Consider the following 27,983-nt stretch of genomic DNA (forward strand, 5'->3'; position numbering starts at 1 on the left):
GGAAAGGCCATCTATTAACAGTGGCAGAGACCATTGTGATTAAAGACAGTAGTAGCACTGTCTCTGCACCGGGAACAGAAACAGTCTCACAGATGATATACAATTACAAATTGTGACAAACACTGTGACCCGAGAGAAGTCTGTGCTCTGAGAGAGAGAGCAGGGTGATCACAGGGTGGCCAGGGATCAAGAAAAGCCACGCAGAGGAAGTGAGAGACGAGTAGGAGCCAGCCAGGCAGAGGGCTGAGGGAGGAGCATTCCAGGCGGAGGATGGCTTCAGAACAAGACAGGAGAGCGGTGCACAGTCACAGTGGACAGGAGTGGCGGGGGGAGATGGAGACGGGCGTGGGATGGGGGACGGGGGCAGGGTCCTCCCTGCACCGCAGGAAGGAGTTTGGGTTGTACCCTAAGAGCAATGGAAGGGCACTGAAGGTTTCAAAACAGGGGCATGATGTGATCGTCTTGTGTTTTTAGAAGATCCGTCTGGCTACTCTGTGACCAACAGATGGGTGAGTGGGAAGAGGTTAGGACACTAGACGTTCATCCACAAGTTGACGTTAGCTTGGGGGCAGGAGGGAAAGTGGACAGGATTGAATGTGGACAGCCTTGCTGGGTCTCTGGCGGATGCAGGGATGGGGCGGCCCCAGGACGTCCAGCCCCAGGTCGGGAGCCTGCTCCAGGGCTGAGACACATGTGCAGACACTGAACCCCAAGCGGGCGTCCAGGGGAAGGCGGGATCCCGGGTCTGGGGGCTTGGGCGTGGGCGTGGGCCTGGTTTCAGCACAGCTTCTGAAAGGAGGTGACATCTGAGCGGGTCGCCCACGGCAGTGCCGGGTGAGTTTGAAGGTGCAGACATGGAAGGGCGGCCCCGGGAGAGGGGGCAGCAGAGCGAAAGCGGAGAGGTGGGAAGTGAAGGCCTGGAGGCAGAGGGACAGGCCGTAGAGCTTGCAGGGTTTGTGAAGGGCGTTCTGGGAAATAAGGCTGGACGAGTGACGGGCATCAGTGTAAGGAGAGGTCTGTGTGGCAGACTAGGCTAATAAACAGGGCCCCCAAAAAAGTGTAAGTAAAGTCTAGTTTACCTACAAAACCACTTGGCTTTCCTAGGACATTGATTAAATGTGCTAGTTGAGTTTTAGGTATTTATTCTCTGGATGAGAGAACAGTACCTCTTCCCACATCACTGCTACCTGCAGGTCATTTGCCAATGATTTCTAACTTCTTTTCAGAATATAACCCATCCCCATGTACCGAGTATGGGTGCTGGGGATCATAGAGTAAAAAGGCGTGGGCCCAGCTCTCAAGGGGGTAAGAGTTTGGGCAGATGAGAAGAGAATGCCAACAAATAAACTTGTTTGGGAAGAAGTGGGACAGAGAAGGGGGTAGTTCTCTCTGCTACCTAGAGCGTGGAGCTAGATTTCAGACAGGTGGTGACATTTAACTGGGCTTTAAAGAATGAGTAGGAGTTTGCCAGGCAAAGAAGTGAGGTGGGAAGGCCTTCCAAACGCAGGGCATGGTCTGTGCAAAGGCACATGCTGGTCTTCTCAATTCCCACACCTTCAATCCTACGAGTGCTATAGAATGAACATTTTATTTTTTAATTTCTTTTGTTTTGTTTGTTGGGGGAAGGTGATTAGGTTTATTTATTATTTTTTTAATTTAACAGAGGTACTGGGAGTTGAACCCATGACCTCGTGCATGCTAAGCATGCACTCTACCACTGAGCTATACCCTCCCCCCTTAGAATGAACATTTTAGTTGTATTTCCAGGCTTTTAGGGGAAGCTTGGTGATAATTGACAAATGCTTTGCAGTTGCTACAGAACAAGAGTTGGCATCTAAGTATTTGACCCCCAGAAGCATGCACATTACTTAATATTAACAAGAAGTCAGGAGGTTAGTAAGTCAAATTGGTTATACCCTCCACTCCCTATTTTTCCCCTGGGAGGTTTTACTGATTTTTACTCTTCCAGGGCAATAGGGGAAGGAATCGTAAATCTGTGTTTTAGGCGGAGTAAACACATAAGTCATCAGTGAGATCCCTTGTCTCTTCAGTTTTTCACGGAAGGATGGGAGAAGTCAGAATTCACTGCCATAGTTGGCTCCTAACTTTCTCCTTTGCAGGAAATCAGTCCCTGCTGAGCTTCCTAACTGTTTACAAAAGTATCTCAGGCCAGATGGACACCCAAGACCATCCTGTCTCAGAAATTTGTTGACAATTTTAGCTCAAATAGGGCAAACCAAATAGATCAAGATGGTCTATGAAGGAAGTGAGCAAGGGATTCATTTAAGACTGGGAAGCATGATTCTGTCATCCAGCACCCTCATCTGACAGGGAGCTGGAGGTGGCCCTGAGCGGGGACGGCGCTGCCGCAGATGGGGGAAGACAGAGGAGGAGGAGCTGGGGGAAAGAGCAGCAGCATTTTGGGGAACTGATGCATGACAGGCACTATCTGATGCACTTCCTCTCCCCTCCACACTCCGCCCCTCTCGCCCTCTCTCTCCCCTTCTCTTTCCCTTTCTCTCAGGGTAGGTTTATGTGTCAGTTGCCAAAAGGTGGGGACATTTCCTGCCACCTTTGCAACACTGAGAAGTTGTCTTAAGGGAGACGGGGCCCCATTCTGAGCACCAGGCCAAGAAAGGGAAGGCTGCTGGCAGCCCTGCTGGGGAGACACCTGCTCGCCATTTCCTGATCTCCCTGTCTCCAGGCAGCGCTCACAGCCTCCTGGTTTGCACCTGACCATGTCCCTGGCCGAGGCCATCAGCCTCTGGAATGAAGGGGTGTTAGCAGCTGACAAGAAGGACTGGAAGGGAGCCCTGGACGCCTTCGCTGCGGTCCAGGACCCCCACTCCAGGATTTGCTTCAACATTGGCTGCATGCACACGATCCTGGAAAACATGCCTGAGGCGGAGAAGGTGAGTGGAAGTGCCCCTGCCCGAGGACTCCCCGGCCTTTGTGATTGAGGTTCTCAGCCCCGGCTGCGCTTGAGAAATTAGGAGCTTTAGAAGAACAGAAACTGCCCAGGCCCCACCTACCCCCAGAGATCCCGATTCAATTGGCCTGGGGAGAGCCTGGGCGCTTCAGGTTTGAAAAGCTCCCGGGTGGTTCCAACCTGCATCCCCGGCTGGGAGCCCCTAGCTGTGGGTTCTGCTCTCCTTCCTTCGCCATCTGCTCCATCTGTCACATTCAGATCATCTGGAATCATTCTTTAAAACCTTTCTGAAGGCTCCCCTGGTTACGCTTTGTTTTTTTTCAACTTGTGAACTGCTGGCCACAGGATTTCCATCTCACTGCTTCCCGCCTGATTTTAAAGCACCTCCTTTGACTTTCTAGCAATCTCCTGTGTGTGAGCTTTGCCTGCCCAACAGACCAAGAGGAGGCACTTAAGAAAAACAGGTTTCCTCTCAAGTGGCAATTCTGATCTGCTCCCTGGCGCCCTCTTGCGAGGAGCCTGGTGCTGGCGACAGGACCGCCCGCCAAGGGCACACTGTGGGACGCCACAGCACCGTTTTCAGGTGTTCTTTCTCTCATATTTCCCAGTGTGGGGTTGAGCCCTGTCAGTGATCGCTTCCTCGGATTGGTTGTGGTGAGCTGGAAAGGGTATGGCATTTGGAAGCAGACGCTCTAGGATCCGACTCCAGCTCTGCCTCTCTCGGGACCTCTGGGCTTCAGGAAGCCGTGTAGACACCTGGCTTTCAGCATCATGAGCATTAAGTGAGGCACCAGCTGCTAAAGTGACGTGTGACTTCACACCCCTGTGCAGACGTTAGCTCTTATGTTTCCCTTTTACTGCGCACGTTTGCAAGGGGGTGTGGACAGGTGACTGACTCCCCAGCCCCCTTAAAGGGCTTGTTCCTCTTACAACCGCCCTTACCTTGACAAAGAGGGAGACAGAAGCCGCTTGGAAGACCCTGGAAGACCGCACAGACTGCCAAGGCCGCCCCAGGCTGCAGGGTGGGCAGAAGGGGCCCCCAGGCCCACCCCCTCTCAGCGACCTGCCCCAGGGCGGGGGTGGGCAGCAAACAGTACCAGAGATTCTGGCGCTGCTGGAGACAAAGTGCGCGCTGTCGCGGGGAGAGGCCGGCAAAGCCGGGCAGCCGGCCTGGGCGCAGCTCTGCCAGCAAAGGCTGTTGTCTGGCCTCAGGGCTCCTGGGCGAGGCTGTGCGGGGGTGCTCACCGCTCGGCTCCGCGCAGGGTCTCTCCCTGCATCCTTCTGCCTCTGGCCTCTCAGTCTCTCTGCCTTCCTGTGGTTTCTTGCTTGAGTCCTCATTCCCAGCATTTCATATACATTCTTATTTGTTATTATTTTACTTGTATAGTATTTCAAAACAATGAACAAAATGGCAATAAGACCACATATATCTTACCTTAATTGTATACCATTTCTACGATACAGTTATTTATAAAATAAACAAATACTGTATATAATATTTTTATTGTCAAATTTGATTATTTTTATTTTAATCCTGTCTTGAAAGGTGGATATGAATAGACCCATTTTATGGAGGAGAACACTAAGCTTCAAGGGGATTGGTAACCTGTAAACACCCTATAAATTAGGGAGGGACAGCCCAGGGGGCTCTGTCCCTGGTGTCTGACCCCTAAACCTCCTGTCACCTCCGAGACACCAGCCATTCTCGGGACCCTTCCTGCCTCATTCTCTGGTTCAACCCACGCGGCCTCACTGCCTGGCTCTTCTCCCCACAGGCCTTCACCAGAAGCATCAACCGAGACAAGCACTTGGCAGTGGCCTACTTCCAGCGAGGAATGCTCTACTACCAGATGGAGAAGTAAGTGGTCCAGCGTCACGCGAGCTGGGGAAGTGTGCGGAGGAACCCGGAGGGGGTCTTGGTGCTGCCAGACGTGGGGTTTGAGAAGTGTCCTCCAGGCCTCTACTGGGAAGTCTGGCTGGAGTTTCTCTGGGCAGTTATGCAATCCGTCAGCACGAGGCAGAAGCCCTCTCGGGGAGGGAAGGCAGGCCCGCCACTCAGCTATGGGCCAGCTGGGTCACAGCTCCGGACCAGCCTACATAACCACCGCAGGCCTGGTGTGGCCTGCCCGCCCGTGTCTCTGGTGGGTCACAGCCTGGGTGGTGCTGGCTGTAAATACCGTGGCCGTTGAGGGAACACCCGTGGTGTCCCCCACTACGAGTCACCAGGCTGTCACCTAATGAGGAGTATCGTGAAGCCACATCCAAACCTTCCTTCACTCCTGCAGAATGTGTTTCCAAAAACCTGGCTTAATCCATTCAGTGAAATAGAATTCAGCCACCAAAATGAGAATATGAATGGGCAACATTATATGTACAAGGTTTTACCGGTGCAGATAAATAACCAGCATATATCTTAACATAGGAAAAAGTCCACGATAGATATTAACTTCAAAAGACAGATTTCAACATTGCGTGTACAGCACGATTCCACTTCTGTTCCAAAGCACAGTCTGAAAGGCCATGGACCAAAACGTTGTCAGTATTTCTCTCCCGGCGGTGAAATTACAGGGATTTCCATTTCCTTCTATCAGCCTTTCTGCATTTTTGGTGCATTTACAGTCAACATGAAATAATTAGCAAAGAGACAAATAGAAAATGAAAGTTAATCTCACTTCCCACGCCCCTCCCCCAAACACCCCAGTAAACATACAGAAAACAAAGAAAACATATTCTAAGCATCAATGTAAAATGTTTTAGGGGAGGGCAAACTGACCCTTTGCAGAAATTGTTCCATTAGTGCAAACAAGTTCTAGGGAAGATGATTCAGCTCAGGCTAATGAAGAAATTTCTAAACAGTGAAGATGGTCGAGGCATGGTGAATAAGGTGTGTGCGTGCGTGCGTGCACACGCGTGCACAGCACGTGAGGCAGGGCGTGGGTGGGGCTGGGGGAGGCTGCAGAGGCTGTCCAGGCATTGAGGAGGGCTGGGCTGGGCTCTGCTCCTATGCAGCCCGGAAAGGCTTTGACCCCAGGGTGTAGTCAGAAACAGAGGCCTTAAGGTTGCTGTGCTGAGCCGTTGCTAGGGGCAACTACCAGAAGCTCAGAGGACTTCCAGGATGTAGACACAGTCGACTGATTATCCGAATGAGTAAGAGCAGGAGTGAGTGAAGCCTCCCCCAGAGGAAAACCACACAGGCAGTCTGGGGAATGAAAGCCTGGGCTTGAGGACAGACTGGCTTTTACTTTTTGGCGGCTTCATGCTTCAGTCTCCCTTCTTAACATCCTTCTTGGTGCCCCCTTCCCTCATCCTCAATAATCTCCAGATGTACAGAATATTTGGAAAGGGCTGAGCACAAATCCTCCAGCTGACCTTAAGTCATGAAAGACAAACTCCAAGGCCATCCTTTAATTAGTTCCAACAGCCTCTAACGAGGAGAGAGAGCTGGCAAAGAGGCTCCCAGAAGAAATTTCTACGTGAAAAAGCCCAGTTGTCCCCAGAATCCAAAAGGTTTCTATTTTGAGTGAGTCAAAAAGATCTTAGACCCAGGAATAAGACCCAGGATTCAATTAGTCTGTGACTGGTTAATAGTTAAATCTAAGAGAAAAATCTACCAAATTTTGTCTTTACTTCAAGGACTATCTACTGAGTAAATAATGTAAATGAGTCACTGTTCTCGCCCTGGGCCGCCTCCTTCTCTTCTGCTCAATCCATAGGCACTGGTGTCCCTTCTCCCCCCAAAAAGATTGAGCTCTTGGCTCTCTCCCCTTTTATCACTATAGCAGTGGGTGTTACATAGCATAACATATGGGCTATCTTCCCAGAAACACACACACAGGTACCTACACTTATGTGCAATTTCAGGGGGTTCAGTGTCCCCTGAAAATCATACATGCACCCTTGGGGCTCCGACCCTCTCTTGTGGCGTTGACCTCCAACCGTAGCCAGCCGGCTAGTAAGTGTCTACCTGGGGTCAACCCAGAATATCTCTTTTCCTAAACCTGGCCAAGTTGACCGCTTACATGTCTCCCATGTGCACCCTTTCTCTCCCTCTCCACCAGCACTGCCCTGGTGTAGACCTCATTTTCCCCAGGACCACTGCAATCACTTCCAAATCACCCATATTCCCAAGTGATCTTCTTGAAAAAGAAACGTGATATTTTAAGACCCTCCAGTGGATCCCATTACTCCAGGAAAAAGGGCAACTTCCCTTGCCTGCTGCTCTGGCTCCGCCCCTGCCCGTCACTCGCAGGCTCCAGGGCTGGCCCCAGGCACGCTCAGCCACCAGCCAGCGTGGTGACCGCTCCCCTGTGCCTCCTTTAATCACCCCCGTCTCCTCTGTACAGCTCGTGAGGAAAGAGCACTTATTCACTCGTATTTCAGTGTCTAGGATGGTAGTTAAATCCTTTGGAATTAAAAGTGGGTGAAATACAGCCCCAGCTTCAAGGAACTTCCACATCAAAAGAGGGAAACAGGCCGCCAACATGAGTAACTGTGGCGCAAGGCAGAGTGGGTCGCATGCTGAGGCAGCATTTTTAGACAAGTGCCTTGGGGACCGAGAGCAGTCGCTTCTCGTGAGGGGGTCAGGCCTTCCTTCAGATCTCGGTGGGTGGGACCTGCTTTGGCGCGTTGTTGGGTGCTTCCTTTCAGGTTTTCCCACCTTCAGATGTTGCTGCACTGGCTCTGCTGTCATTATGGAGTTCCACCGGGACGCAGTCAGTCATTCTGAGCAGGCAGGTCGTGTCGGAGGGGTGGCTGTGGCCGACTGTCTGACCTCTCTGACCCCTGCCCTTTCCTCCAAAAGGGGAAGGGAGCTCACCTTTCAGATCCTGGCCGTCTGAACCCTAGGGCTGTGATGATAAGGTGAGACCCTTTGGAGGGAGATGCTGGAGGAGGCATCACAGCAAAGCCTTTCCCTGATGTCTTTGAACCAGGAAGGGGCACGGCCCCAGCCCCCAGCGCCCAGGTGCTTGACATCTTGGCTCCCTTCAGCTTTCTGAAACTCTCCATTACCCCTGATGTCAGGGTATGGAGTGCGGGGTTCTAGAGAGCCCCGGGCACTGGCGGCCCCGGAGCAAGCAGAACGTCAGTGGTTACTAGGCAAACTTCCCAGAGAGTGGTCCAGAGCTGAGTGTGAGGAGCCCTCTCGGGCTCAGCCGATGAGGCGCTTCGGCGGCTTTGCCGCTGCGTGGCGAGCCCTGCTCTGGGGAGCGGGGGCTCCGGGCCGGGTCCTGGGGTGGCCACGGGGCCAGGCGGGGTGACGTGCAGGTGTAGGCGGGGTGTGTGTGAGGAAAACCCTCTGGCCCTGCCCAGCGGAACCTGGGGGGGAAGCTGCCGACCCCTTGGCATCATAGGGGACACTGCGGGTTCCAAATGGCACGGAAGAAAACTGCAGAAGGGCTGGAGGGAGGCCGGGGCGCGCTGCCTGCCCCCCAGCACATGGACTGAAGGTTGTTCTGGAATTTGTATATGGAGCTTATTCAGACCCTGTGCAGCGGGGAACAGAGCTGGGGGGCAGTCCAGGTGCCCAGGGAAGCAGCTCCGGGCAAACAAGGGGGGCTAGAAGAGGCCGGCAGCAGGCGGTCAGGGCGATGTTTTCAAAGATATGTTTAAAAACAGACATCTGGCAGGGGGACCCCCACCCTGTTTTAACACAAAGCAAACCCTTTAATAACGTCAGTTCTTTCCGCCTCCCACTGGGCCAGATCTTTAGCCATCTTGATGGGCGGACTTCAGAGGTGGAATGGCTGGGCTCACGTAACACCAAGTGGACGCAGGCGGGGGAACAGCTCACCAGGGAGGCAGGCACGTCGCAGGTTAATGCTGACGACGCCTCACGCGTGCCCTCTGAGGACCTTCTCTGTCACAAACAGGCAGCAGAACACGGTGGAAATCACGTCTGCCCACGAAACGGGACGCCTGCATCTCCGCCTGTCCCCTTCCCCTTGGCTTAGTGAGTCAGAGCCAGGCTCCCCATCCTCCAGCTTAGAAGGAAGGAACAGGGGCGCTTATCCTCCGCCCCTTCCAAGGAACGCCTGCAAAGACGTGTAAACCACTGCAAATGCCTCTCACTTCGTAAGGAATAGCCTGCGTGCTTTGATGGGTTTTACAGTCATCCTGGCCGAAAGGGCACGTCAGAGGAAGCCTCCCTCCTGTGTCAGACCCAGGCCGTCCCCTCCCGTTACTCCCACAGCCACTGTGTGTGTGGGTGTCTTCCAACCAAACGATGACAGAGAGTCCAGCTTCTCCCCCAGCCAGCGTGGGACCTCTTGTCCAGTCCGCCCTCCTGGTCGGCTCCAAGCTTCCCTGAGATCAGCACTCCAGCTTCCACATCTGGGTATTTTTATCTCCCAGTGATAGCTAATACAGCATCCAGTGTTAAGTAAGCACGAATTAAAAGACTGGTCTATGCATTTAGTTGCCAAAGATTTAGAGCTGAAAAAATATGTATATATTTTAATAACAGTGAATCACTGGGTGTGCCAGGCGCCATCCTGAGCACCTGAATGCTTTGTTCTCTTGTTAGTCTCTAATTCTAAAGATGAAGAAACAGACTTAGAGAAATGAAAAGTGCCCTTTGTCACTAGATAGCAAGTGGCAGAGCCAAGACGCAAGTCCATGTAGTGTTGACTTCAGAAATCAGACCCAGGGCCACGTCGCAGCAAGCCCTTCGTGTTCTGTGCTCCTTGAATTTGTTGGCCCCTTGTGCACAGCACTCTCCTCATAACATCAGTCTGGAGGCTGCGGCCAGGGAAGGAATTTGCCAGGGTCTCCTGGTCAGAGGCTGGGCTGATGGGTCTGGTCCCAGTCCCTGGGGTGCCTTCATTATACCCCCCCGCCTCTCGAGGGTCCCCACCAGCCCGTGTCCACATTTCAGGCTTGCCTCCAAGAGAAGCCACACGTGGCCGCCTGGGGCCAGACAGTGGCCCAGGGACTTTACAGCTCAGTTGCCCGGCAGGAGCCACAACCAGATAGTCACATTTGTTCTTGCCAGGCCAGGGGCTGGGGCAGGGGTGGGGGTAGCTTGACTTTGGCTGCTACCACCCCCTGCCACCCAGGAACGGCTCCCCCCCACCAGGGCCTCTGGGGAGGTCGGGGCAGGCCAAGCAGGCTGGTCCAGGTCCTGCCCACACCCCCGTGGGCACTATCGAGGCGGTCAGCCCCATTCTCCGCGTGAATCCAGTAGCAGCAGCCCTGATGCATCTTGAGCCAGTCAGCACCACGCCAACCCGAGGAAGCAGAAGGGCAGCGCCAGGGGCAGTGGTGAAATGCCATCGGGCTTGAGTGGTGGTTTCTATTCTCTTTTTCCCAAAGTGTGTGGAGGAGGAGGGAGGGGACAGGAAACTACAAAGGCCACAAAACCAAGAGTTAAGTTGGGCTCAAAAGAAGCCAAAGCAGAAGCTCTTGGCAGGAAGGTGACATCAGCGACTGTGAGGAGGCCCCTTGGAGCCGTGTCAGGCTGGCCCGGCCTGAGGGTGGGGAGCGAGGCATGATCCGTGCTCTGACTCGGCTCCGAGGGACACCGGGGCCGGCCGGCAGGGGCTGCTCTGCTCGGAAGCTCTCGGGAGAGAGAGAGGCTCTTTTGGGAAGTGACAAGGGGGCGTCAGAAAAGCGGGAGCTGGGTGCAGTCAGTCCACAGAGATGAAAGCACCTGTGACCGCCTGAGGCTGGGAGGCTGGCGGGGCTGCCCGGATGCGTGACCCCAGGGGGCCCCGTTCACACCGAGTTCCGCAGAGCACAGGGCTCAGGGCTGGCGGAAAACCAGAGCAGGTCAGAAGTGACTGGACCTTGCTGTTTATCTATTTTATGTACAGTAGTTTGTCTCTGCAGATCCTGAACTCCCCATTTACCCCTTCCCACCCCTTTCCCCCACCTGGGAACTATCAGTTTGTTTCCTATGTCTGTGAGTCTGTTTCTGTTTTATAAATAAGTTCATCTGTGTCATTTTCTGAGATCCCACATAGAAGTGTACAGCACAAGGAACTATATTCAACATCTTGTCGTAACCTATAATGAAAATATGAAAAAGAATATATACGTGTGTGTGTGTAGCTGAATCACCAAACTGTATATCAGATATGAACACAAGGTTGTAAATCGACTATGCTTCAGTTTAAAAAAAAAGGAGGGAATTGGAAAGGCTCCCTTGTCCCAGTGAGACGGACGGACAGAGGGAAGCAGACGCACATTCTGTTCTTCCTTTATTCCTCCGAGCCCTGAACTGCTTTCTTTCCCACAGGTATGATTCTGCTATTAAAGATCTTAAAGAGGCCTTGACTCAGCTCCGGGGGAACCAGCTGATAGACTACAAGATCCTGGGGCTGCAGTTCAAGCTGTTCGCCTGCGAGGTGAGGCACAGGGCCTGGCCCGGGCGGGGGTGGGGGGGCGCCGGCACTTCCGATGCACAGTGATCTGTTGACGCCTCCAGGGGCCTAGAAAAGGCATTTCATCTCCCCAGCCTTGGGACTCAGATCTTCCCTTAAGAAAAGACGCAGGTCTATCATTTCAGGCTCCTGATGGAGTCTTCAGTCCCTGCATGTGTGTGTTTCATTAACGTGAGGCTCGAAGGACCCTGCGGAAACGAGTTTGCTGGGCTCTGTTTGGAACGGCTTGGCTGAGCCCGAGTGTGTTGGCCTGTGGAAGCATTCAGAATGATTTGCACAATTTGGGTTGAGAGGCTGTTTCTCAGCATCACACTAACAAATCCAAAACCAGGGTTCACTCTCCGTGCAGAACCTGCCATGACCTTGCTCAGTCCCCGAGCTCACACTCTTTGTGAGGAATGGTCTGGCCTCGTGAACTGAGCTGACGCCCAAAGACAGAGTGAGGATAATTGAGCGCCAGTCCGTCCCCTCCGGCTCGAAGAACGACTCGGAGCACACAGTTAGGAAAGGTGTCCCTAGAAGGATGACGCACGCTCCGTCTGCCCGAAAGGAGGCAGCACGGCTGCTTGGACTTGACAGGTTCATGGACCTTTTCCAGCCAACCCGCCTCACTCCCCTTCTAAGCCCCAGTTATGCACCAGTAGCTTTAAACCTAAAATCCCTGCAAGTAACATAGAGCTTTATTTAGAAGAATCGTTGGAAAAAAGTCCCCTGCTTTAGTTTCTCAGGCACGAGAAGCCACGTGTTCCCAGGGTCACTCAGGGCTAATAATAGAGTTCGCTGCTGCCTGGGCCACTGGGACACATGTCCCCATCCAGCCCTTCCTCAGTTCCCCCAGGCGAGGGAAATGAGGCTTTTCGGGGGGAATTGGCTGGCATTTGGCCAGCTTCCAGGGCACAGCCTCTGGAGCAACCGCGGCCCTGTTGTTGCGTTAGACCGGTTAATTCTTCGTTGCAGGGGGCTGTCCTGGGCATTGTAGGGTGTTGAACAGCATCCCTGGCCTCCACCCACTAGATGGCGGTAGCACCCCACCCCCACGTGAAAACCCAAAATATCGCTAGACATTGCCAGTTTCCCCTAAGTGAGAATCACTCAGATTAAAGGGTTGAGGGACCACGTGGCTCTAGAGAAAGGACCCTAGAAGGGGGGGCACGAAAGCAGAACTCCATGGGAGGAGTGCTCCCGCTGTAGCTGGAGTTTAAATGACTCAGGGGGCAGGAAATGCCCCTCTGAGCCTCTCTGCAACTGAGGCTGGACTTTTCAGGGTCGCGTCCACCACATGGGACACTCCAGTCACCTGGCTACTCATCATGCCACGCCTCCCTGCCCACCAGGGAGAGAGAAATTGCACCATCCTTTTGGAAAAGAGTCTCAGGCTTTTCCAATCATGGACTCATGAAAACCTGTTGCTAGAAACGTTCTTAAGAGAAAGTGGCTGAGAAGCAAACACGAAGTTTCAAGCGGCTTTGAGTTCTCCTTTCTCTCTGCACACATGGTCGGGGTGGGCTGGGCCAGCCAAGCATGTATGCAAAAGGCAACAGCTTCACTGAGGCTCAGAAACAGCCCAGGAAGGGAGCCTAGGTCTCTGCCCCTGGGCTTGCTGCCTGCCCAGCGCCAGCCGCCAGCTCTATGGGAAAACCCATCCTGCTGCCCATCCACACGCGCCTTGATAAACTGTTCTTTTTATTTGGATGAGACCCTGAACCAAGTCACATTGTGAGTGGCAGACTGGAATAGAGGAGAAGTGTCATTACTTATCTGTGGCTGAACACCAAACTGCTCTAAAACACAGTGACTTAAAATAATACTGTTTATGATCACAGTTTCTGGGGTCAGAAACCCAAGCTTGGCTGGGTGGCCTGGCTTGGAGGCTTCCATGAGGTTGCAGTGAAGGTGTCAGTGGGGCTGCTGCCATCGGAAAGCTTGGCTGGGGCTGGAGGCTCTGCTTCTAGGGCGGCACATGTGCCTGGCAAGGGAGTGTTCCTTGTTGGCAGAAGGCCTGTCTTTGCCACATGAACCTCTCTGTAAGGCTGCCTGAGGCTGTCATGACCTGGTGGCTGGCTTCCCCTAGAGAAAGTAATGATCCGAGAGAAGGTAAAAATGGAGCATCGGTGTCTTTATATGCCACACCCCCTCATTTCCATAATATTCTATTGGCTACCAGGGCAGCTCCCTTGGATTGGGTGGGACTACCCTGGAGGGTGAGCACCAGGAGATGGGGATCACCTTGCAGCTGGCTACCACTAAAAGCAAGGTCCTTGGGATCAAATCCCCACCCGACACTTACTGGTTGTATAAACCTCAGAAAGTTACGTGTCACTGCCGAGCCATCATCTATAAAGCAAAGCTGAGCACCTAACCTCATAGCCATTCATTAATAAACTAACTCGTTTTTGTGCACCTTTCTGACGCCTACTAGTGTCAGGCAACAGACGTCCAGGGGTCCGCGGGACGAGGTGTCGGCAGCCAGAAGCTCACGGGCATGTGGGACAAGGTGGGGCAAGAGCAGTGCAATGGGAGGACTGTGGGCCCACAGAAGTGGGGCTCCCGCCCCGGTCAGTGGTTGTGAGGCTTGCAGATCACGCGGACAGGGTGCCTGGTCCTATAGCTGGTCAGTAAATGGGGTTGGTGATGATAATGAGGATGGTCAGGACAAGGACAAGGACACTGACTCTGACAGGCAGCACCAGGCTCCAGGAGCCCGAAGTTCTTCACAGTGTTAGCCTTGTGATTACAAACACAGGGAATCCCCAGATGGCCTGAGTCTGCAAACTCAACCCTGTGATCTTCCCCAGAGCACGCGGGCAGCGTGGCTCTCCCTCAGAGGGCAGACGAGACCTCCTTGCCGAGCCTCCTGGCAAGTCCCAAGATAGTTCGGCAGGCGACAGGGCTCACAGTGGTGACTGTCCGTACAGCACCCGCTGGGTGCCGGGCAGCTGAACTCGGGGCTTTAGGTGAATTATTTGTTCTTTACAACCATCTGGAGGCAGGCAATGTTATTATCACCGTTTTATAAAGAACCTGGGGCCACACACTAGGAAACAGCCCGGGGGTACCTCCACTGCACGGCCGCACGTGTTCCAGCTTGGAAGGCCAGCTGTCCCCTTCTCCAGTGGGGCCTCAGTCAACCAGCGGTGTCTCCCCCTCTGAGGCCCTGCAGTGCTGCCCGCACGCCGCCCCTGGACGTCAGGCCACAAATCCTGCCACTCTCACGCATGGAAGGCCGGCAGTGGCTCCTGGGAGCTCATCCCCCAGGCCTCGTGCGGGGAGCCCTAAGAACTTGCTGCTCTGCGGTTAAAAGGAAACAAAGTAAACTCTACCTGTCGGTTGCCATCTTGATTTTCTCCCGCCCCAGCTGAAGTGTTGCCCTGGGTTGACACCAAGTCTCTCTCCAGCTCCAGGGGACTTTTGCCCACAGAGGTTCCCCGTGCCCATGTGGCTACATCACACAGTCTTGTCATTCCCGTGCTCTGGACAGGGTTCAGTCGGTGCTGGGGCAGGACGACACATCTGGGACCCCCCCTCTCCACCCTGTGCCTGTCCAGTCTCCCAGCCTGGGCTCAGTGGCCGGAGCTGGTCTGGGAGGCCACACGCATGTATGTTACGCCCAACTCTTCAAGGGGCCTTGAGCACGTCGCTGTTCTCGGTACTAAAACAACACAGCAGCTCTTGTCCTCCCCCCGACCTACTTGGTCGTTGAGAGAATGCACATGATGTAGGATTTGCGTGTTACGTGAAGTTTCTTCACAGCATCCTTGCGCTAGGCCTAACTCAGTAGTAGGATTGATGGCGTTTCGCTTCAGCTGCTCCCGGGAGAGCTGGGGAAGGGAGACATGCCACCAGGCAGCGTTCCAAGCGCAGACATGCAGCTCTTCCCTGCCTGGTCCCTAGACTTGGAGCAGCCTCAAGTTCTCGGTGTGGCCTGTGCCTTTCTAGGTGTTGTATAATATTGCTTTCATGTACGCCAAGAAGGAGGAATGGAAAAAGGCCGAAGAACATTTGGCGCTGGCTGTGAGCATGAAGTCTGAGCCGAGGCATTCCAAAATCGACAAAGCCATGGAAAGCGTCTGGGTGAGCGCACTGGTGGAGCTGGTGGTGAGGACTTGAGTGGGTGTGTACTTGGTTCAGTGCACATGTGGACTGGGAAACCATAAACGAGGTGCTTTCATCTCCTCTGAGCTCCAGGTAACACTGATCTTGGGGGTATATGGTTCTGTGCAGGATCCTGAGTCTGGAAGTTGGAGATGCTGAGGCCTGGAGCCCTGGCCAGCGGAGCCCTGGCTAAGGTCCCCCAGAGGGAGGCTGGGGACAGGGGCCAAGCCCTGGGCAGAGGCTGCTTCTGCCTGCTCACTGCTCGCCGGGTCCTCGCAGCCTGGCACCGTGCCAGGCCTGTGATGGCTGTCAGCAAAAATGCATTGATTATATGAACAAATGGTGAAACTTATCCATTGTTTGGGCACATTTGGGGATGAAGCTGGTTTTAAATCAGATTTCTAAAACACTGGCAACAAGGGGGCTCCACTCAGCCTGCACACGAGTGTCCATGGCCGTGGTCTACCAGTCCCAGGAGAGCGCTGCCGTGGGCCTGGCTCGGGTCCTGGGCCGCTCTTGTGGCTGTGGTGCCTCCTATGCCATGAGGGACGGCTTCGCCTGAGCCACGCAGAGTGGGAGAGCGGTGGCTCCCCCAGGAAAAGAAGGTGCTGGGCAAATGACACCCACAGGGGTCCTGACAGCCTCTCCAAGTAAGGTGCTATTGAGCCCAGCTGTTCCCACCTTAGACACCCTGAAATAGTAAGAAATCCCATCCTGACATGTTGCAAAAAAGCACGCTTGGGAGGTTATCTCAACGGATCCTTGCACCTGTTCAGTGAGGGAGACAGGACAAGCGTCGCTCCCCCCGTCTTACAGGTAAGAAAATCGTGTTCTCTGTGTTACAGAAACAGAAGCTGTATGAGCCGGTGGTGATCCCTGTGGGCAGGTTGTTTCGGCCAAATGAGAGGCAAGTGGCTCAGCTGGTCAAGAAGGACTACCTAGGCAAGGCCACGGTGAGTGAGGTCACTCAGCTTCCTCCAGGTCCCCTGTGGCCACACAGAGCAGGGTGGGAGGAACCCTTGGAAAAGGGCACCGGCCTCGTGGTTCTACCCTGGGATGGCAGCAGCTTCTGACTCAGAGGGTCAGCAGTCCTGTCCTCGGCCACTGGACACTTCGGGAACCAGGCGCCCCCAAGAGTGGATCCAGGGTGTGAGGCAGGAGGGGCTCAGGGAAACCACAGAAGGACGGGAAACAGTGCCGGCTGCACCCTCACACCTTCCGTCCTCGATTTCAGGTTGTGGCATCTGTCGTGGACCAAGACAGTTTCTCGGGGTTTGCCCCCCTGCAGCCACAGGTGAGGCAGTCCTGCCCTTCCCCATGGACCTGGGTCTCCAGACCCTCTCTCTGAAACAGCCGCTGGGGAGGATGTCTGTGCTGAGCTGCCTTGTTCTCAGGGCGCCTTCACCTGGGTTCTCAGTGCTGCCGAGGGGCACAGCCTGGCCATTCCTGGTCACGGGTTCCATGACCGGTAGAGGAACAAGGCAGTTTCAGACTTAACCTCGAGCCTCAGGGACCAGCCCTTCTGCTTTCCCCAGAATGCCAGCAGTCTTCACTTCTCTAGGTTCCTGCAAGTTCTCTTGGAACTTGCAGGAAATTGAAGCAAAAGCTGTGGAAGGCTTTTTCACAGTGCCTCTCCTCAGACACGGAACACAGGGGCTGGTAGGGGACTCCCACGGGCTCCCTCCACCCGCCTGCGTGCACAACACAGGCAGGGTGCCCGGAGTGAACCATCTTTCCGCCCAGGCTGGGCTCGGAGACACGGTTCCAGATGGACTGGGGGACAGTGGGTCTAGGAATGTGAAGGCAGAGCTTCCTTATGAAGGGAGGAGGGTAGGACAGGCTGAGAAGATTCCGAGCTCCGTTGCCACAGAGCTGTGATGGGCAGGAGCGTCGGTCCCCACTAGCAGCGGGAGGATTTTCTGAGCGTGGCAACTACGGTCCAGTGTGCACACACCCGGTCACTCTGAGAGCAGCGCTGACCGCCTACCAGGGTCAGCCTGTTGGCCTAGATGTGACCGACACTGGGGCTCTGGAGGGAAAGATGAGCAAAGGAGGAGAGCAAGAGAGTCAAGGTTCTTCGATCTCTCTCTTCATCATAAAGTTGAAGAAAGCCCTATGGGACTCCTGTGGCCTTCAGGGCAGCCAGGGGACTCCAAGAAAGGGGAGAGGCCCAGGTAGCGGGGCTCCATGGCACTCAGTGGAGAACAAGGAGCACACCTTGAAAGAAGGGTCTTGCCTGGTCCGTGGATCCTGGGTTGATTTTTAAATGCCCATGAGCGTTGGGTGACAGAGCAGACGTGCGCTACAGGGCAGAGCTTTGGGAGACTGTCCTGGGACGGGGACAGAGCTCAAGGTCAAACGCACCCTTGTGATGCCATGTGGCACTGGGAGAGCTAAACGTTCCAGAAACCGGGTCTGGCCCAGGATGAATGGCTGTGCTGGTGCAACCTGCACCCGGGAGCCGGCGGGAGGAGTTGTTCTCCAGTGTTTAGTCAGGGAACACTGCGCCCTCTCCCTAGACGGGGTTCTGATCGAGCCGGAAATGCATTCTTTGATTTTCTGGTCTGGGAGAAGGCTTAAATTACCATTAACCGTCTGTTCTCTCTCCCCATCCTTCCCTGTTGTCCTGACGTCTTCATTTCTCCTGAATATTCAAGGCAGCTGAGCCTCCACCCAGGCCCAAAACCCCAGAGATCTTCAGGTAAGTTAGATTCAGACCAAAACGCCAAATATCCAAGCTCCAAGCCTGGACTGATGGCAATAACAGGCGTGAGGCTGGGGTCGGGGTCCAAACCTTGTGGAATTCAGCCTAGCCTGTCAGCCACTTCTGCTCTCCAGGTTAGGATGGAGTGATGGTGGGGACAGAGCCTGGCCGGTGGCGCGGCAGGCCATGGGGTCCTGGTTACAGTCGCCTGGTGTCCCTGTGTCCCCATGTCAACGTGCACAGGCCCCAGGCGGGGAGGGGTGGTTGCTGGAGTGCGCGGTGTCCGCGGAGCATCCCCTGGGGCCGGCACGCTGACCTCAGGGCGGAGGGCTGAATGGGCCACAGCCCCTCGGAGGCCCAGGAGGCCAGGCTCTGGGGAGTCGGGTGAGCAGAGGAGGAGGCCGGAATGGCATGTCCTTTCCTGGGTGGGCATCTTTCATTCCCCATTGCACATGGTTTTGGAAGAAGTAAAAGGAAGGACTGGAGAAAAAGAAGTCATTCTTCTATAAGATGAGGAGCCAAGAATGACATAACCCACAGCTTTCTTAAGAGTTATCTCTAAGTGAGGAAGCAAGCACAGCCTCCCCAACCAACAGAGAAGATTGTTAAAAAAAAAAAAAGAAAAAAAAAAGAAGTGGAGAAAGTCCCAAAGCAACTGTGAAAGTGAGGGGGTTGGCTTCGGATTTGCTCACTCTGAAACTCTCCTGGGCTGGAGGAGGCTGTGCCCTGGAGGTAAATGGGCACAATGTTTGGAAACAAAAGGAAAGGCTGTGGGGAAAATGGTAGAGCTGGGGGGAGAGGGACCCAGCAAGGCCAGAGTGAGTGAGGGGGCGGCCTCGGTCACACTTTCCGAGGTGGCACAGATGGGACGCCCGGGAGCAGAGCGGGTCTGGAGGAGCCGGGGAGGGGAAATGACATTGCATAAGCAGGCAGGGGGACCTCAGAGCCTAGCTACACAGCCCTCCCCCCCACGCCGCACAGCCCGGCCCTCCGGCTGTGTGTCCCCTCCCACGCTGGCTCCAGGGGATTTCTCCTCCCCCTCCTCCAGGCGTCGTCTTTCCCACCCAGCTGGCTCCCACCCACCCACCTTCCGCCTTGTGCCCCTCATGCTCTCCCGCCCCACCCAGAACCGGGCGCCGGCCAGCCCCCGCAAGGAAGGGAGGGCACGGGTGGCAAGGCCCGTCATCTAGTGTGGCGGTGGGATGATCCTTCCACTGTCGCCCCCCGGCGTGTTCACGTGCGGTTCCCTACCCTGTCCTCCCGGGACCTCAAGCAGGCAGGCTCCCTGCTCAGGGTCACCTGGGCAGTCAGAGGTGGAGTTAGAAGCTGCCTGGGGCGGGTCTCCCGGCTCCGAGTCCATTGCTGCCTGTCCACAGCGCCGTGGGAGGGGGTGCAGTCCACGGGCGGGATGCAGTCCAGCCTGGACGGTGGGCGGGACCTTGTGTCGACCCGCCTCCCCGGCTGCAGGGCTCTGGAAGGGGAAGCCCACCGTGTGCTGTTTGGGTTTGTGCCCGAGACGCCAGAGGAGCTCCAGGTCATGCCGGGGAACATCGTCTTTGTCTTGAAGAAGGGCAGTGATAACTGGGCCACGGTCATGTTCAACGGGCAGGTATTCCGAGGACCGGGGGTGGGGCTTGGGGCTCAGGATCCTGGCAGCGCGCGGCAGAGCCCCGGAGGAGCGGCGGCTGCTACCTCACTCGCAGGCCAGCCGCCCGCTTCCATCTGCCCACGGCTCTGGGTTCTCCTGCGGTGTGGGCGCTGATAAACACGTCTTTATTCCCCCTTTCTGACTCGGCGATGCTGCCCTGCAGAAGGGGCTCGTTCCCTGCAACTACCTCGAACCGGTTGAGCTGCGGATCCATTCTCAGCAGCAGCCCCAGGTAACGTAGAGTCCGGGTCTGACCCGACCCCCCCGCCCCGTCCCCAAACCCCCACCACTGACAGACCACTCCGCGGAGGTGGGGAAAGCAGTGTGAAAGAGGCGCCGAGGACTCACTGGCCCCGAGCCTGCCCTCCATTGGCACCAGCTGCCCAGAGCTAGACTTGGGGATGGAGGGAAAACCCAGATGAGCTGAGTGGAGGCATCAGCAGGACCTGCTGGGCCCCCCAGCTCTGTGACTCCTCCTGGTCAATGGTGACGCCACCAGAGCCATGGCACACGAAGGTTAGGTCTTCCCAGACATGTCTTCTTCACCTGGAAGGATAGTCAATGTGTTGGCCGGTGAAATACATTTAAGAAACCAAAATGTCTCTTTAGAGCAGAGCAGAGTCAGAGTCGGCCTTGGCAGCCATTGCTTCTGGCCCTGCTGCCAGGCCTGGGGTAGTCTTGGTTGGGTCTGAGCTGCCAGGCAGATGTCGGATGGCCAGGGGACCCCGTCTCGCTCTAGACTCTGCAACTGGTTGTCCTCAACGGGCTTGGCCCTCCCAGATCAGAATCACTCTGTCCAGATGACCTGAAAAGTTTTTTTTTTTCTAGGACTTCTATTTTTGTTTATTTTTTAAAACTTTTTTTTATTGATTTATAATCATTTTACAATGTTGTGTCAATTTGAAAAGTTTTAAATGTCATGCAAATGAGAAGGGGAATTTTTCCTTTGAAGGGGAGATATGGGGTGAGAGGGTTCGCTGAGCCAACAGCTCAGGGCCCCGCCCCAGCTCCGCGGGTTTCCAGTGTGGCTGAAAGGGGTGATTAGGCTGCAAGGGCCTCTGAGCTGGGGGTTAGGATTCTCATTTCTGCTGTGATTTGTTTTCACCAGGCCAACCCTTCCTCCCATTTAGCCAACACTTTCTTCAGTCTCCCCCAAATATCACCACTACTGCAGCATCTAGGAAGTCGTTTGCAACTGCTCTTCCCATCCCAGACTCGTACCCCTGCCTGAGAACTTTGAATGAAGGTTCTCACCGTCTCTTCCTGTCCCCTCCAGGAGGAAGCCTCCCCGGAGCCAGATATCCCAGCTCCTCCCAGTTCCAGTGCTCCTGGAAGACCCCAGCTGTCACCAGGTCAGTGTCCTTGGAGCACCCTCCTAGCCCTGGGTGCCGGAGTTCTCCGAGCTGCTTCCTGACAGAGCTGCTCTCCCAGCCCTCCAGGAAATTCTGCTTTCTCCTCCCAGCATGCCACTCAGCTCAGGGCCGCACAGCCCAGAGCCCCCGTCTCCTGGACGAGCCTCCCATAACACTGGAAATAGGTGCCCTTTCTCCCTCCCTGCTCCACAGCACTCCTGGGCTTGGGTGAATGTAGCTGGTCTCTGGGGGCAGTGAGTGTCCCAACCCAACTCAAGCAATCACCAAACCCTCTCAGTCATGAGGGACTGAAACCATGTCCCAGGAGGAAAGGTTGATGTCATTGCACACGTTTACCTCAGAGGTGGATGGAGTGGCTCTTTCCAAACAGCTCAGGAGCTCCAGCTGGGAAGGAAACTGCTCCCCAGAGCCCTGAGGGATGGACAAAGAGCCAAGGGGCAGGCGTGAAAGGGAGACTCTGCGGATGTGTGGAGAGGGCTGCCCTGGGGAGTCATGGGCTCTTTGTCATGAACGCAGGTTAAGCGGATTCTGCGTGTAAGTGCTCGGTAGAGGTGCACTGAATAGGTGGTTTGTCCAGACCCTAGATCGGTGATTGCCACGCCCACCTGATCATCAGAATCACTTGAGATGCTCCCCACCCCTATTTTTACTTGGAAGATATCAAACCTACAGAAAAGTTGAAAGTCTAGTACAGTAAACCCCAGACTGCCTCTCACCTAGATTCGCTAGTCGTTAACATTTTGCACCAGCTACTTGCCTGGCTCCCCTCTCTGATATAAACATTTTTTTCCAAATGGCTGAACCATTTAAAAGTAAGTTACAGACTCATGAGCCTTCACCCCACACTTCGGCATGTGTCTCCTGAGAACAAGGACCTTCCTCTCCACAAGAACAGTACAATTGTTATATTTAGGACATTTAACCTTAATATATAGATTGTATGTTTCATATTCACGTTTCTCTAGTTGTCCCCCAAAATGTCCTTGAGAGCTTTTCTGTCTAGGGGTCCATCAAGGATCATATATTAATTAACCTAGGGACATTTTTAAGGATATAGATTCCTAGGCCTTTGATTTTGTTATTTTAAGACTAGAATTGGGTATTTCTAGAAAAAACTTCCCACGTGATTCTAATGACCATCTGGGTTTGAGTCAGTGCGGGCTTTATGATCACGCACCCCACCCCCGTGGTGAATGCCTTTACGCACGCTTCTCTTATCTAAGTTCTATATACGTGGACTGCTACAGTAACGTATTACGCACATCAGAAAACATACCGAAAGTAAAGGACAAAGTGAAAACGAGTGTTCCTACTACTCCTTCTGTGGTCCCCGGCTCATTGCAAACCCCCTCATTTTCGTTTCTCCGAAGCCCACTGGTTTAACCCACCTTTGGGAATCTCGCATGGTACATGGCACGCCTGAGGCTCTGCTGTTCACTGACCCTTGGGTCCCCTCCCGACCCCCACAGGTTGGGGAGGATGTGATGGTCCTTTGGTAACTACCTGTGTGGTCTCTAGAAGCAGAGACTGGGTTCCTTTGTCTGTTCGTGGCTCTGCCCATCACCTTTCCCCAGAGGGGTTTCTCCCCCAGCTTGTGAAGGTGAATGATCGCTCCAGAGGTTAAAGGGTGAGGAGCAGGGGGCGCTGTGCCAAGAGCTTTCAGCCTGTGTGTGGCAGGGGCGGGCAAGGGTGTTTATTCATCACCTTCTTTGGTCTAATTCCTTACCTTCTCCATTTAGGTCAGAAAGAAAAAGGAGAGCCCAAGGTAACGTTGTTTTTCTTGCACTATTTCAAGTGGTAGCGAGGGGAAGCGCTTGGGCTGCGCACCTAAGCATGTCCATGGGCATGTCTCCCTGGGTTATAGATGGAGTCCCCAGAGCTGCCACCACACACACACACACACACACACACATGCACACTCTCCATGGGCCAGGGCCCCTCCTCGACAGCCTCTCTCTCCTCCATGCACACGTTGCCTACTGGTCCATGGCTGGTAGGCCGGATCTCACCCAGCAGGAATTCTTTTCCAAGCAAGAGTTGGGCTGGAGGACAGAGCTCCAAAGGCCCTTTCACGTTGCTATAAATCCAGGTACTTCTCGGCCTCTTTCTGCCGCGAGAATTCCTGGTGAGACCACGTGTTGCTTGGAGGAGGCCTCAGACACTCATGTATCGCCTTTGCGTCCTTCCCCCGCAGGAGGTCAAGGTCAGCGTCCCCAAGGCCTACATGCTCAAGGTGCACTACAAGTACACGGTGGTCATGGAGACCCAGCTTGGGCTTCCCTACAGCCAGGTCCGGGCCATGGTAGCCCAGAAGCTGGAGCTCCTGCCGGAACACACTAAGCTGAGGTGAGCGCCGTGCACGGAGCAGGTGGGAGTACAGCTGGGAACCCGGGGCTGGCCTGGAAGGCGGAAGAGGAGGATGGTCCGGCACCGACGTTCTCTGACTTGGTCCTTACCCATCATCTCTCCCCAGCTATCGGCCTCGGGACAGCAATGAGCTGGTGCCCCTTTCAGAAGATGGCATGAAGGATGCCTGGGACCAAGTGAAAAACTACTGCCTGACTTTGTGGTGTGAGAACACAGTGGTGAGTGCAGTGAGCCCAAGGGCCTCTAATGCCACCTTTCTACTGGGTCACTTCCTCAGTAACAGTCCAGCACCTACCAAGGACCTTCTGTGTGCCTGGCACTATGCTTGTGTTGGGGATATGGTGGGTAATGAGCCGCAGCGCTGCCTGCCTTCCGTCTGCATCCTCACCTGGGCTGCAGCCGGGAGAGGGGTTCCCACAAGAGGAGAGCAGCCCAGGCGCCCACAGAAAGCCTCGAGTCCCTTCCATCTGCTGCCACACCCCATTGTGTCCAGGCCTGTCACCGTCAAGCAAGGTGGGGTGAAGTCATAGCTTGAGGCTGAGCTCACAGCCATTCTGCACCTTAAGTTTCCATGGGGAGGAACACTTGGGAGGGAAAGAAAACAGTGAGCATTGGTTTCACAAAGAGATGACTTGGATAATAACCTCCTACTCATTGCAAGCCTCCACCGAGAACTTCCTGTGTGTCTAAGCCTGTGCCAAGAGCACTCTGGGTAGTATTCCTACAATTCCCACGGCTCTATGAGGGAGATATTTTTGGCCTAGTTTATAACTGAGGTAGCAAGGCAAAGGGAGGGCAGCCTGGCCAAGGCTGCACAGAGCCCTCCTGTACGGGACACCTCGCTGCTCTGAGAGGGGAAGGGCAGGTTGTCTAAGGGCCCTGGCGTCCGGAAAAGAGTTCACTGGCTCCCCTGTAAGAACACAGGGAGCCAGAGCGAAGGTAAAGGCTGGGAGTCGTAGCTACCGACAGACACTCTTGGACTTTGTCCCTTAGTTTCCGAAGGACAAGTTGCCATTTCCTTTTGTTGTAGATGTTGATTCCCTCCCCCAACAATGGCCCTTGGAAACTGTCACCTGCCTTCTGTCAACATGCTTTTTTGTTTGCCTTTTTTGTAACCTCATACAAGTGGATCGCACAGTATAGGTATTCTTTTGTGTTTTAGTAGTCCATTTCTTCTGAATGCTAAATGGTATTCTGTTGTGTGGATACCACAGTTTGCTTTTTCATCCACCTGCTGGTGTACATTTGAGCTGTTCCCAGCGTTTGTCTGGTAACATTTATTCTTCTGCAAACACTTGGTGGGTACTTACTGCTCTCTAGATAGGCGCTGGAGATAGAAAAACTAGTAGGATGTAGGTCCTTCTTAGGAAGATGAGGACAGATGATTACAAAGCCACGTGTTATTACGTAAACCGACCGTGATGCACACATGACTTGCTGTGTTATGTAAGCACTTGGGAGGGTATCTCACCCAAAAATGCTGGAGGGAAGTGGGACAAGTCAGGAGTCTTCTTAGAGAAAATGACGCTGAAATTGTCTTGAAACTTAGCCTTAAAATGGTCCCTAGCATTAGCCAGGTGGAGGAGGTTAGGATGGGCGCAGTACACAGATGGAGCAGACGGAGGGAGCACCAGGGAGTCTGCACAGTGGGAGAGGGTGCTTAGGGCTCCCTGGCGCAGTGGGGACAGTGGTGGGAGACAAGGTGGGAAAGGCAGGGGGTCAGATCCAGGAAGGCCCTGTGCCCTGCTGTGCTGGGGTGATGCTGTGAGCAGGGGAGGAAATACGGAGGTTTTGCTTTGGATTGATGGCTTCTGCTCAGTGAGGGGAGGGTCTCTTTGGTAGAGTCTCACTCAAAGACAGATGTCTGATGGAAAAAAAAAAAAACTGGGGGGGAAGGATTAAAGAGGACGGCCCTGCAATAAACCCCACTCAGTAAACTTCGTGCTCATCTGAGTTGGGGAAAGTCAAGAAGCAGAGAGCCCCCCGAACTGAGACTCCCCAGTGCGTCCGGCCCAGAAGCCCACGGGTGAGTGCCAGTGCAAGGGGCCCCTTGAGAGTCTGGGAGGTCACCTTTAGGTTTTCCAAGTGTCTGTCTTTGGACTCATCCCTTCAGTTCTGTCTTGAAAGGATTCTGCTTAGAAGGAGTTCTGCTCTGAATGTGAATTCCTTCACGGAAAAGGTTTTTTTGTTTGTTTGTTTGCTTTTATTTTCTTTTTTGAAGAAACTTTTTACTTTTGTTTTCAACTACTGTTAATTTTTGTCCTTTGAAGAGAGCCTCAATCTGTTTCGTGGCTGTACGCAGCCAAGCCTCCCCAAACCCCCACCACGGTCATTTTAGAACTCAGTCCAGCCTCAGAGGCCACTGTGGACTATCTTTTCTCATCTTATTGCTTAGTCTTGGACGGTGCAAGGACGTTCTCATTCCCTGACTAGAAGAGAAGGGAAGTGAGCTCAAATTTATGAAGTATCTACTCAGCTCAGTGCAGGAACACATCATGAACCAAGTTTAAACACACACACACACACGTGTGTATCTATCATTTTGTCACTTACTTGTGACTCGGCCTGTTTCTCCATCTTTTCAGAAGTCACAGTCGGAACTGTTCTACCTTTCTCAGGATTACGGTTGAGGTTTCAGGAAGGTTTGAAGACCGTCTCTGGTCCTGCAGACCTTTGGTTTCATTCACCCGGCCAGTCGGAGTCCATGAAGAACGTGCCAGGTCTGTGCTAGGCACAGACCACAAACCTGCCTTTCTGAGTCTGCACCCCTTGTGCTACACTGACGTCTCGCTGACCGATTCCTTTAGTTCAGTGATCACTGCAGACATCAGGAAAGCTAACAGTCCCTTTACTATTTCAGGGTGACCAGGGCGTTCCAGATGAACCCAGAGGAAGTGAAAAATCTGGTGCGAATAACCAGACATCCGAGCCCCAGCTCCAGGGAGGGAGCCAGGTGGTAGCACTCTTCAGTTACGAGGCTACGCACCCGGAAGACCTGGAGTTTCTGGAAGGGGACGTGATCCTGGTGATGGCAACGGGTGAGTGCTACTCCTGGACTGTAGGAACTGCTTGTCAGCAGGAAAGAAATTCAAGGGCAGAGAGAAAACATCAGGACGCTACACCCTTAGCCAGTGGTTTCGGCCTCCTCCCGGCTTTCAGCTGGAGGGAGCGCGCGGGAGCGGTCAGCCTTGCCGTCTGCTGTTCTCACGGGAAGGGAAGCGACATGCGCCAGACTTACATCACAGTGTGATTATTAGAGATGGCGATGTTTGAGAAGCCATGGGTTCTCATTCCCAGAGTTAATGAACTGAAAGGTGGCTGGAATCATTTTGCCTTTGCACCAAGTCTATGGTGCGTCTGCAAATGATTGTTCTTTGAATTGATGAACTTTTTGCAGATGAGGGAAGAAGGGGATAAATTTTGCCTTAAAAAGGAACTATTCAGCATTGCTGTCTCTGGTGACTTTCCTATTAGGTATCAAACACATTAAAACCTGAAGTAAGTGGAAGTTTCTAATTTAGTGCTTCTCTGGTAACTTTTTGAAAAGTCTAATCCGTTATCACATCTAAGACAGAAACCAGTAATAAGATGGCTAAATCCTACGTTCGCTCTTACCTCCGATCACTTCCCAATGCTGACTTTTCCCTGTGGCACAACTGGCGGTGGAGAAGGTCTGGCAAAAGGTCTGGTAAACGATCCAGATGAGGTCACTTTCCTATATACGGGATTTGAAATCAATGTGTACTTTTCCTTTTATCAGTGAATGAAGAATGGCTGGAAGGGGAGTGCAAAGGGAAGGTTGGCATCTTCCCCAAAGCTTTCGTTGAAGAATGCGCAGACTTGGAAAGCAGTCCCAGGCGAGTCTAGGAGGTTTCACAGGAAAAGGAAGCACCACCACGTGCAAGACGCAGCACGGCTCTGCAGCATACTGCACAGACGTCACCGTGCTGAGGTGCTAGCTCGCCTACTTCTCCCGGCTAACACTTGACCCATCAGACAATGACGTGAGATTCCCCTGGGGGCAGGGAGGGGTGGTGGCTGGAAGAGTCTGGAAGGGCATCAGGGAGCCCCGGGGGTGCTGATAATCTGCTTCCTGCTCTGAGTGCTGGCTACCAGATGGGTGCAGTTCGTGAAAATTCACCGAGTTGTACCCTGATAATTGGTACACTTCTCTGTATGTGATGCCTCAATAAAAAATTTACAAAAACAAGACACCCCGAGTGCAGGCCCCAGACCTAAGTGTAAGTGCCCCTACTCCTGCACCATCACTGTCCCAGACACCCAGGGCCTGAGGGAACTTTAGGGGTGATTCAGAAGGTGTGCGCACACACACAATTTTTTTTTTTTTTTTTTAGTTAAAATCCTCAATGCTTAAACAGAACCTACACTGGGTTAGGTGCCCCCGGAACATAGCTGCTAACCCCACAGAGAAGTAAAATACTAGAATCCCAGGCCCTCATGCCTCCTCAGGGAGGGACATTTGTTCAGG

The 27,983-nt window shown here is 53.8% G+C and overlaps 1 protein-coding gene across 3 annotated transcripts; it reads left to right on the top strand.

Moving 5' to 3' along the window:
* The first annotated feature begins 478 nt into the window (after nt 1-478).
* On the top strand, nt 479-27,706 carry NCF2 (neutrophil cytosolic factor 2). Of its 3 annotated transcripts, XM_072945950.1 has the most exons (16): nt 479-509; nt 2,705-2,912; nt 4,705-4,787; nt 11,166-11,274; nt 15,247-15,381; nt 16,248-16,355; nt 16,637-16,696; nt 18,060-18,103; nt 19,574-19,715; nt 19,918-19,986; nt 21,031-21,106; nt 22,867-22,892; nt 23,322-23,473; nt 23,601-23,712; nt 26,355-26,532; nt 27,255-27,706. In XM_072945950.1, exons 2-16 carry the CDS (start codon nt 2,739-2,741, stop codon nt 27,359-27,361), a joined length of 1,575 nt encoding a protein of 524 aa, XP_072802051.1. In that variant the 5' UTR covers nt 479-509; nt 2,705-2,738; the 3' UTR covers nt 27,362-27,706. The 3 variants fall into 3 exon arrangements, with proteins under 3 accessions (XP_072802051.1, XP_006211831.1, XP_072802052.1); XM_006211769.4 differs by lacking the exon at nt 479-509 and having other exon boundaries at nt 2,489-2,912; XM_072945951.1 differs by lacking the exons at nt 479-509; nt 2,705-2,912; nt 4,705-4,787 and adding an exon at nt 7,492-7,789.
* Nucleotides 27,707-27,983: the final 277 nt, after the last annotated feature.

Source organism: Vicugna pacos, chromosome 21, assembly GCF_048564905.1.
Source record: "Vicugna pacos chromosome 21, VicPac4, whole genome shotgun sequence".
NCBI classification, from domain to species: domain Eukaryota; kingdom Metazoa; phylum Chordata; class Mammalia; order Artiodactyla; family Camelidae; genus Vicugna; species Vicugna pacos.

What these genes read in the sequence shown, in the direction of transcription:
- NCF2 (XM_072945950.1), top strand. Translation starts at nt 2,739, where the DNA reads ATGTCCCTGGCCGAGGCCATCAGCCTCTGGAATGAAGGGGTGTTAGCA. An exon ending in ATTCTCAGCAGCAGCCCCAG is followed by an intron (nt 19,987 to 21,030) that starts GTAACGTAGAGT and finishes TGTCCCCTCCAG; the next exon opens with GAGGAAGCCTCCCCGGAGCC. An exon ending in CCGGAACACACTAAGCTGAG is followed by an intron (nt 23,474 to 23,600) that starts GTGAGCGCCGTG and finishes ATCTCTCCCCAG; the next exon opens with CTATCGGCCTCGGGACAGCA.